Raw genomic sequence first — 11,203 nt, 5'->3', positions numbered from 1 at the left:
CCAGTTAAATCGGACACCAGTGATCCAGGCACACCTGCCACCTTCCGTTCTCTAGTCTTTCTGGACGTGGCCCAAAGCAGGGTGGTCCAGCTTTTCATACCAAGTGGGCTGCTAGTGTGGAACCCACAGGCCACACACTGGCTTGTGGTGTGCAGGTGCCTGTGAGTGGGAGTGAAACCTAAATTTGACACCAACACACCAGCCCCTGCACTGCCATCCCAAAGCTGGGTGAGGCGCTGGGCTTTGTGAAGAAATGTGAGGGCACTGGCAGTGTCCTAGAGCTGTCCCACCTCCTTCTCAAAAGGTGGGCAAGAGTTTACTAGGCTTGGGGAAAGTGGGACCCTGGAAAGCTGCTGCCAGTCAGGGTTGACAATAGTGGGTGAGACTGATGGCCTTACCTGGTATAAGGAATCACTGTCAGGCCTAGTGGTCATTCCACCCACTCCCGTGATCATGGGTGGAACACGGACTGTAAGAAGAGATTGCAAGCCTTTTGTACCGTTGTGTTTCAGTTGTAGTGACAGCAGCACTGGCTCTAGGATATATACTTCACAACACAACAATGTGTTTTACATTAAGGTATCAAGTAACAAAATCACTAGCAGTGAACTTCCACAAAACTCAACTTGCGATTTGGAGGTGTAAGCAACAGAGAGAATCTGGTGCCAGTACACTGTGCCACCTGCTGGCAGGGCACTGCCATTCCAGAGTAGGCTGCCATATCTGAGTAGAACATGTGCGTTTCTAATTCAGCCACTGCCCTAGATAAGCTGAAGCAGGTGGTGTCCCTGTCCTCCTTGCATCGGGATCAAGTGTTATTGGGACCATCTATCATGTTACATGTTGGTGCCACTAGAATTTATTGTAGACAACACGCAATTCAATAGGCACTTCCTACTCAGAGACTTCCACTTGCCTCGAAGGGCCAGGCTACATGTTACACAGGAGATTTGTGTCTGGGTATCCCAACCTCTTTGCCACTGGAGTGCACCCACAGTGGGGCAGTGCTGGTTTCTTTGGAACAGTGGTCTGGAAAAAGGTGTTTAATTTTTTCCTTGCGCCTCTGCTGTTTTTCCAGACAAGAGCACCCCTCCAGTTGCTGTTTGCTCAGAAAAGCAGGAGCCTAGGCAAGGGATTTTGAAGAGGAGACCCTGAAGGAGATGAGCAAAGGGCTAACTGCCCCTGCCTTGCTGTTGCTAAGACACACACCCCACAAGAAACCCAGACAGGCTTCCATTGCTGTATTTTAGTATGGAGGGGGGAGAAAGAACGGAAGGAAGGAAGGAAGGAAGAAAAGGTAATCCAGTCATTGATCTCCTGCATAATGTGTAGTTTGGCCCTAATTTTAGCTAGCAAGTACAATGAGAGAGTTAACAGCCCTGATGATTGTCCTCCAGAGAACAGCATACTGTGGTAGGCAGGATGATTACTATCCTGCACAGAGGCAGGTTTGGTTTCCGAAATTACACCTTTCATGTTTAATCACTGTCATAAGTATACACTTGAGAGCCCCGCACAGAAGAACAGTAAAAGTAGTCTTTAAAAAACTGACATTCAAAAGCCAGGAAGCTGACCAACGTGGCTGTGCCACCATTTAAGCAGCCCATTGTTTTCAGAGGAGCACTGAAACCCAACAGTTGTTATTGCATTGTACCAGGCCTACATTAGAAGGAAGCTGTGAGAAGTCTTTAATTTAGAACTCAGATGGTTTGCAAAGTGCAACACAAGGGACTCTGCACCATGCCCTAGTATTCTGCATTAATCAATCTGGGAAAACAATAATCTATTTTTTATTTATTCATACCTTCAAAGCATTTATCTGCCCCTTTTCAAGCAGAAAAAACTCCCAGGGTGACTAATAGATCAACGGAAATACCACAGTCCCTGCCTCCAAGCTTACAATTTTAAAAAGGCAAGACACAAAAGGAAAAAGGAATGCGGAAGGAAGAGGAAAACCAATAAGCCAGGCAGCAAAATCTTTACACGGATTGCTCAGTTCAGAAAACAGCCCTGAGAAATAGTTCGGTGACCCAATCTTCCTGAAATAGGCTTATTTGGATTCTTGTGCTTCCCATTGCAGAAGGTACAAGTCATGGGGACCCAGGTGGTGACATCACACCCAGGAACAGATTGTCTTTAACAATTATTAGAACATGCTTTTCACTTGGATGTGTATATAGAAGGGGGTAGAAAATGCACACACCATCTGTGTTACACATTACTCAGTATGATCCCTTATAAAGCCAGGCTGGATGGCATGCTCTCAGTCTCCTGACCCTGGTTGCTGGGAATGTACTGTGAGATCCCTTGTTCCTTCCTGCTGCCCTGAGTTCTATGAGGTTCTTTCCAAACAGTACTTTGCCCTTGGTGGCAATATTACTTTTAAAGGTAAAGGTAAAGGTACCCCTGCCCGTACGGGCCAGTCGTGTCCGACTCTAGGGTTGTGCGCCCATCTCACTTAAGAGGCCGGGGGCCAGCGCTGTCCGGAGACACTTCCGGGTTACGTGGCCAGCGTGACGAAGCTGCTCTGGCGAGCCAGCACCAGCGCAGCACACGGAAACACCGTTTACCTTCCCGCTATAAAGCGGTACCTATTTATCTACTTGCACTTAGGGGTGCTTTTGAACTGCTAGGTGGGCAGGAGCTGGGACCGAAAGACGGGAGCTCACCCCACCGCAGGGATTCGAACCGCCGACCATACGATCGGCAAGTCCTAGGCACTGAGGTTTTACCCACAGCGCCACCCGCGTCCCATAATATTACTTTTACACTGCACTAATTATATTTCTTCTGTTAACCAAAATTTGGAACCAGGTTTATAACCGGGTTTGTAAAGCTTGAATAATAATTTAACATCAATTACCTGGGAAGGTGGTAGATTCTCCTTCATTGGAGGTTTTTAAACAAGAGGTTAGATGACCATCTGTCGAGGATTCTTCAGCTGCAATTCCTGTACTGCAGGCGGTTGGACTAGATGATCCCTTCCACCCCTACAGTTCTCTGAATTGGGAAGAGAGTGGTCAATGGTGCTTCTTTGTACCTACCCAACGGCAAAGCTGCTATACTTGAGTTGCTCTGCCAGCTGCTGGCTTCAACAACTTCTATCTTAAGATATACTGGATGAGATCCAACGTAGAGGGAGTCTGCTTCTTTCTTCCCTTGCACATCCCTGAAGTCTACACTACAGGGCTCAGGGAATCCCCTGGAACAAATGGATAGGGGTTGCAAAGGGTTGGAGAAGAGAAAGTAGAAGTTCCATTGTCACCCAGTTTTACACCATTTACTGTCACTCAGAGATGGTAGGTTTCTGTTCCAAATGTGTCTTTGTTTACTATCTAGTTGATTGCCCTTGTGTTCTTGCTCTTCAACACAATGCAATGAGGATTTGTATGGAGATAGGCCAGAATGGATTGCTCTTTCCATACTTTTGTGTACAGGAACATTCCTTTAACTTTCTCTTTTGCATACACATATTTATACAAATTGCTGACTCACAAGAGGACATGAGGCACAAAATAACTTGACGGTACTAGATCAAATCTAATTTTCCTACCTTTTGAGTAGACGGAACTCCAAGAAGGTGGGTAGGAACTGCCTTTTTTATTTTTTAAGGGAGACGATGTAGGATAGTTGTCACTTTCGCAAGAAAAACTCAAGGAGAAATGCAAAGCGTCTGCATATTAGTTCTTTCTTTAATAAAGTACGTCAGACATTCTTCTAGAGGAAAGATACAAATTTCCACAGCTAAAAATGAACATCCAGTCACTATATGGTCATAATCATTCTGCAGTAATGTGGACATTACATGCAACAGACTTGAAAGAGCCATGTGGCGAAGATGTGATAAGAATCAGACGAGACTCTAAGAGGCTGGAAAAAAAACATTTTAGAGTTCCACGTATTAGTACTAAGCAGCCATTTATACTGCATATTATTTTCTATTAGATTACTGATACCCATGAACAAGATGAGTAGGTTAATTTTAGAAGACATAATAAACTGGTACTTTAAAGTGGAAAGTACCATCTAGGAATCCAAATGTAAGGCAATATGGGATTATTATGACCTAATATTATGGTAGTCATTCTGGATCTACATGCATACAAAACCAAGCACTTCCAGAATTATCAAAAAAGCAAATTCCAGTATAGCATTGAGATAGACTGTGTCATAGGGTTACCAATGTTGACTCCTCTAATGGAGTTACTTAGGTTTCATTGCTGTCCTTCCATAAAGCACTGTTTATTTTCTGAAACCAGAGATAATTACAGGCATTGAGGAAGTAAAGTTATACTAATTATAGCAAACGTGTTTTCTTAAAAAAAATCCCAGCAAGATAATAGCAAAAAATAAAATAAATTGCATTGTTTCATGGCACTAAGACAGTTCTGACAAGAAAAATAATATGATCCCTGAATTATCTGTAGACAGCAAGGGTCAATCATAACAAAATTACAAAAACCTCTATGAACTCCCCCACCCCCACCTGATGAAAGATGATATACCATACTCTAGTTTCTCTCTTACTTGGTTTCCCACTTTTAAATAGCTGCTTACTCTAAATGGCACTTTCCCCTGTTTTAGAACAGAAACAAATCTAAACAGAAAGGTTAGTCACATTTAAAGGATCAAAATTAATCACAAGCTATGTAATCCTTTTTTGTCATCCTTACAAATTCAAAGGAAATTATATTTAAAAAAAGCCTGCACAGGCCATAAAGGCTGAATCTTGAGGTGGTTTACTGTGTAAGTTTAAATGAGAAAGAGTGCTAAGCTGGCACAGAAACCTTGCATAACCACAGTATGTTTTAGGTCTTGCATGCAGAAGAACAGCAATGTGACCTCACAAACTGTATTTGTTATTAAGCTCTTCACACAACCTCTCAGTATTACTCCCACTTTTACAAGGCACAAGGGCATCATCTTGTGAAGAATTACTTGATAGTGTCTGAATATGTAAATGCGAACCTGCCACTGTTCAATAGCTATTACCTGTTAATTTGGGTCATCTGCCCGGAACATTCATGGATACAAAACTAGGGGGAATTACCACTGTATTGCTAGCTCAACTGACTTCTGGGAGAGCAAACTCACCCAACAATCGTATTCCATTCACTTCAGGGCAAAATATGATCCAATAATTTCCCACTGCTCACATTTCCCAACCCCACAATCCCCTGTTACAAAATGACAGGGGCAATATTCTCAGGAGAGCTATCCGTTATGTAACACTTATGCTTTGGGGTCAGGTTGCAATTTGGTTTAGCATGACTCATGCTGCAGATGGAGGGGTAGATGTATTCTTAATGTAAGTTACAACTGCAATTAATCACCATTAACATCTTCATGCCCTATCACTTACCATGCAACTGCATTACATGACGGTGGTTATACTCTGTGTGTGTGTCTGGAAAAGAAAACTAAAGCATACAAGCAAAGTGTCTTTGAGATAAATCTTTGAAAATATCTTTCACCAGCATCTGTCTACGGAACAGGCTTTTTTTTTGGGGGGGGGAATACACTGCATTAATATTAGCAACCTTTGTTTGTTTGTTACCTCCAAGGGTCCTAGAGATAATTATATATAATGAAGCACAACACCCTTAGTAAAAACTCCTTGCCTAATGGGTTACACATTTCACGGCTAAGAGGTTTCCTTTCCAAATGCAGTTAAAAAGAGAGAGACCAGATTAGTGGGCTAATTAGGTCTTTTTGGATGTTGACATCATTGAACCATTGCCTATCTCTTGATGAGATCTGGAGAAACCCTGTCATGGCATATTTGCATACAGAAATGGATGGGTGGGCATATCTGGACACCCATCCACCCACCCACCCCTTGAGTTTTCTTGTGTTCAACCTGCAAGCCAGAAGCTTTCTGAAATTCAGTCTGTTCAACACCAATGTATTGCTAAGGTGAAAGATCTCCAAGAGGTTAAACACTTGGGGCTATTAATCTCAAGAAACCCAAATTCTCCCCCTGGCTTAGTGACATTAGTCAGTGTAATCTAGAGCAATGCTGCACATAATGTTTAGCACTGGCTGCCTGGGAAAGGAAGAAGCCTTTTGAGAACAGAATATGTCTCTGGGCTTATGCATACTTCCTATTGTCCTGGGGAAAACCACTCTTTAGCGCTCAACTGGAGAAAACAGCAATTGGGTTTTCCATGGATTGCTGTTTGTTCTGATTTTAAGGGTGGGTTTTCACTGGGAAAGGAGCAGGTCCATGGGAAAATCGCTCAGACCTGTGCTTCCCTGATTTGTAGCTCTTCTCTGCGGTTACCATCTGGTTCTTCTGAAACTGGCCATGTTGGGTGTGAGATTCAGAGGAAGAGCTACTTTGAGAACTTATACGCTTAAAAGCTAGAAAGGAACATAGCCACTACTCCATCAGCATTATTTACTATGCACTAGTTTTGGACACTGACATATCAGTTGATCCCAAGGACAGAATCAGCCTTGGGAAATAGTTTAGCCTACTCTTAAGATTGTGAGAGAAATTTGAGCTAGAGTGAAACATGACATCCTTGGTATAAAAAAGCACGAGGAATCTTATTGCCCTTTGTGGGAACCATGTAGTGATGTATACATAATCATGCGCACTCATATTAAATTAAATTTAAAAAATGAGTGCCAGGGAACCGTTTCTACATGGCTAAGGAACACTGCTGCATTATGACCCTACAATGAGCCTTGGTCCTGGGCCTGAGGGGATTGTGGATGTCCTGAAATAGCTATAAAAATATGTTCCAGGCTATAATATACAACAATACAATTTATTCATTGGGAGACAAGTTTATATCTAGTGGAGACTACAGTCTAAATGTTTCAAAGCAACTAATGTGCACCTAATTTGTATTACTTTACGAGGAAATTTTTGCACGATAGGAACAGCAGTTAGTGGTTTCTGCTGTATGTAAATTCAGCATGTTATTTTTCTTTCAGGAAATGGTTCAGGAGGCCAGCCAATTGTCTTAGTGCCTGAGATGCAACCAGGATGCAATTCTGAAACCTTTACTTTTCAGATTTTCTAGCTGCCATGTTTTGAGGAAGAGTACCCCCACTCTCTCCTGAGACCAAATCAATCTGCCAGGATCCAGGCTGATGCTCATTTGCTTTCCCCACATTTGGAAAAGATGCTCACCTGTCTACCCACGAGATTATATACTTCATGTTATTCTACATGATGAGTGACTATGAGCTACTAGTTCAATATTCCAAGAAGTTGCTAACAAAGTAAACCTACGAGTACCTTTAGTATACATTAGATCTTGAGATTCACATGTGCATGTTTTAAAGGCAATCATTACATAATTGTTGTCTTGATTTCCTTGCTGAAAAAGGACTGCCTTTACCACATCTGTGCTCTGGTTTTATGAGTTTCCCAGTCCCATGAAGTGTCAGATGCACATGCCAATGTGCCACAGCTGACCTCACAGGCTGACTTAAATTTCCAAGGGGCTAACAATGGTGAAATCAGAATCCTTGCTGTTGCTGCTGCTGTCGTCATCAGGGCTGGAACTGAGGTTACTAGAAGAGGCAGATATGGACCCCATCAATGGATCAGAAAAGGCTAAAGAAGAGTGACATGAGACCTCACTCTTGGTGGTCGCATCCTTGCAGGTTGGCACAGTCTGCACATGCTCCGGAGCAGGACAAACATTCCCTTCCTCCTCTTTGGAAAGTAGAATATAGTCATCCGTGTGCCTGTCGGCAGAATTTCCACTCGAATCGCCCACAGCCTATGAAACAAAAGAATTTTGAACAGGCAAGCATGTCAGAAAATCCATTTTTAAATACCACGCCTACTGCATCCATCATCACAGCTAGCACATACCTTTACAGGCGTGGCTGCCGTTGCCTCCACCATCGTTCCCGTGTAAAGGTACACACCAGTAAAGGCACATATAAAGGGGGTCCTAGTTGGGAACTCTTTAAGCAGGGTCTCTCCTACAGATTATAAAGGATGAGTGGGTTTATAGGGTCAAGGTGTCCCCTCTCATAAGCATGCACAGGACCGAAGCCGTTCAAAGCATATGCAATTCTCCCTCCCGCCAAAGTTGTGCTGTCGGTTTCCCGACACATTAGCAACCGCACATTATTTACAATGATCCTGTACATTTCAATTATCCCTGTGCAGAAAAAATGCCACACGAGAAGCGGCTCTTGGCGACTCGCAAAGTGCAAACCGTTAATAAGGCTTGACTCTTAACTACAGCATTGCAAAAATATATATCTTAAAATAACTCCATTACACATTTTAAAACGAAATCTCTAAATTTATATGTAATTAGTTTCTCAAGCCATATATAGATATATCTCCCTGCAGCATCCTTTGCAACATGCTAGCTTTTTTTCTGACGCTGCTATTTTCAGAGGTGAAATATCTCCCCACTCCTTCCTCTGCCAGTTTCGGTTTAGGAAAACTCATAGTGATATGAAGCATGTTTTCTCCCATCTGCTGCTGCTACCGAATAAATGGAATATGACAGAATTATACTTCCAGTAGCTTTGAAAGTTAACAACCTTACACCCGGTGCCATATGGCTTCTTGGAACATTTTTTCCTGATGAGTATCTTCTAGTAGGATAAAAGTTATTTCCATCATGCATTAAAGCAAGCAAACCCTCCTGATACTATGTTTTAAACAGGTCTACATGTTTTATGGGTTCATGTGTGTGCCTCCTTTAAGCTGGCATACGTGGTTCTCCCCCTTCACATTTAATCCCCATAACAACCTTGAGAAGTACATGAGGTAGAGAGGCAGTGACTGGCCCAAGGTCACCCAGTGAGCTTTGTGGCTGAGTGGGGCTTGAACCCTGGTCTCCCAGGTCCTAGTCTGACACTCTAACCACCACACCACACTGGCTCTCTGCGTCTGCAGGGCAGGTGATGAAAGACTGAAATTAGTGTGGATGATGGGAAGTGGTAGAGTAGTGAGCAGTGAAAGAAGGTGTGTCTGGAACCAAATCATGGAAGAGACATAAATCAGCTGTCCTTCCCTTCATTTCAACAGCAGTTTTAGAATAAGCCAACTCTCCCTTTCCATTCCACCTAATAGGGCACCACAGCCCTCTCCCTCAAAATTTGCAAAGGAGAGAATGCCACCAGGCGCAGCTTTTGTGACAACTGTACTACCAAGAGAGGAAAAGCAACATCCTGCTGAAACTTCCTCTACTCAACATTTATACTGATGCAATATGCAAAGAATATGCGAATCCCTCTAAATTTAAATCCAGCAAGCAAAACATTTGAAGCTGATTTCTCCCTTGCGTGTTGCCAGGCCTAATTGTAAATATTACAGTGGCTCTGAATTTTGACCGTTCCCTGGTCTCGTATAAAGAAAACATAATGTGTTGATCATATAAATAATTGGCCTTTTGTAAAATTCTAAATTAATCCGCTCCTTTCCCCTGCCCTATTGTAAAGCTATCTCTCTGCAAATCACAATCGGACATAGACAATTGCTTTTGTTTATTATGAGATGACAACTGGAAACTCCAATAGATTTATAGAGAAAGGTCAAGTCCCAATCTTCCTATCAAGCAGTCAACTGTCCTAGCTCTAATAAAGTCTATAATGACTGAGGCAGCAGAAAAAAGAGGGAAGGCTGTTCAGCCCCGCCCCCCTCCTTCTAGAACTTTCAACCTCACTAATCTTATTGGAAGAGAGTTAAGCATCTGTTTAACTCTGCCACTGAAATCTATGGGACTTAAAAATGCTGGATCATTTTTAATCTACACGTTGGATTACTGGCTATTTCAACACAGTTGCATCTGTATAGAAATTACTGTGTGCAGGTAATCATGGCAAAATAAACTTTCTGCATGAATAAGCCCAAGGTTAAAAAGAAGAAGCTGAAATGTGAGCAGCCACAACATAATTGCAATACAGTGGAGTAGAGGTAGCAGCCTTGAAGCTGCCTCACACATACTACTACAGAGGGGTAGAAAAAGCAATACAATTAGTTGTTTTGGTGCTAATACAGAAAAAGCTCAATCCAAAGCATGCCTGCTCAAAGAGACTTGCAGCCTAGTCTAAGTTTAGAACTACTGCCTTTGACAGAACAGATACTGATGCATTAAAATGTTCCAATTAATTCATGGCAATATTTTAAAAGCTTATGCTGCACTCATAAAATTCTTCCAGCCTGACCTAAAGACATCACAATACGACACCGTGCCTCATTAAAACTGAAAGTTGGCTCTGGTGTCCTTTCTGTATAGGCCATAGCACTTATTTAACTTCTGAAAATTCATTATGAAGCTTTTATTGCTTTAAATGCTTCTGATTAAAGTTAAAGCTAAGCAGAACAAAGGAAGACATGAAATAGAGGTATTAATGTTTTCCTTTCCTCTCATTTGTTGAAATAAAAAACATAGTAAGCATTACATGTTATATATATTGGAACCAATCTACATTATTTTTGTCTAAAGTAAGATTGTTCCTTTATAAATCCCACAAAGAGAAGGAAAAGGGAAGAAAAAGAAGAGGACAAACAACTATCTAGCACCTCAGGGTGTTTTTTTTTTAATTCAGGATACCCAGGGCCCAATTTCAGGCAGAATTCCTACTGGGATAGGCCAAGCAAGATATATAATTTGGCCTCTTTCCCCCCTCATAGTAATGAGCTTGAAACACCATACTTTGGTCCTAGTGTCTGCCTGCTCTTATGGTAAGCTACATATTCTTGGCAATGGCTGCTCACCGCCTTCCCAGGGTGGGTGAGGTGACATTTGCGGTTCCTCGTGCTCCAGCCTCTATTCCCTCTGCTTGACCGTTGCAGGAAATTCCCCATAGCCTGAGGATCTAGCGGCGGACTCCTCCCACAAATGCCCATTCAAACAGCCCAATCAGTGACCTTGCTGACTGGCCAGGCTGCAGCGCTTAAAAGGGCGACTTGTTCAGTGCAACCCTTGGGCAGTTGGCCCCAGGAGCAAAAAGTTCCATATTCTTGGCAATGAATAGATACAGTGATCTAGATTTGTGGGAAGTGGCATTGTGAACACCAGCTGACTAGCTCACAGCATGGAGAAACCTCTTCCCCACCAAAGCTATGTGCAATGCTCACCATCTTACACTTGTTCCATGAAAGTACACAAAAAGCAACAAAACCACCGCCCCTTCTCAGGGCTCTCCAGCTTCAATTTCTAGTGGAGCACACTCCACCCAAACATCTGACAGCTTGCCAGTGTCAGATCTC

The 11,203-nt window shown here is 42.6% G+C and overlaps 1 protein-coding gene across 26 annotated transcripts in view; it reads right to left on the bottom strand.

The window, feature by feature from the left end:
• Positions 1-3,674: 3,674 nt before the first annotated feature.
• Positions 3,675-11,203, bottom strand: part of TBC1D5 (TBC1 domain family member 5) — a 242,306-nt gene continuing 234,777 nt past the window's right edge. For 16 of the 26 annotated variants that reach the window (XM_083404795.1, XM_083404774.1, XM_083404789.1 and 13 more), the window contains one exon: positions 3,675-7,742. In XM_083404795.1, coding sequence (XP_083260921.1) covers positions 7,446-7,742 — 297 coding nt within the window. In that variant the 3' untranslated portion in view covers positions 3,675-7,445. Of the gene's footprint in view, positions 7,743-7,837; positions 7,951-11,203 lie in introns of all 26 variants that reach the window. The other 10 variants (XM_083404783.1, XM_083404787.1, XM_083404788.1 and 7 more) reach the window with 1 other exon arrangement.

Source organism: Podarcis tiliguerta (genome assembly GCF_965153285.1).
Source record: "Podarcis tiliguerta genome assembly, chromosome: 12".
Taxonomy (NCBI): Eukaryota; Metazoa; Chordata; class Lepidosauria; order Squamata; family Lacertidae; genus Podarcis; species Podarcis tiliguerta.
This window is presented reverse-complemented; position numbering and strand designations above follow the sequence as displayed.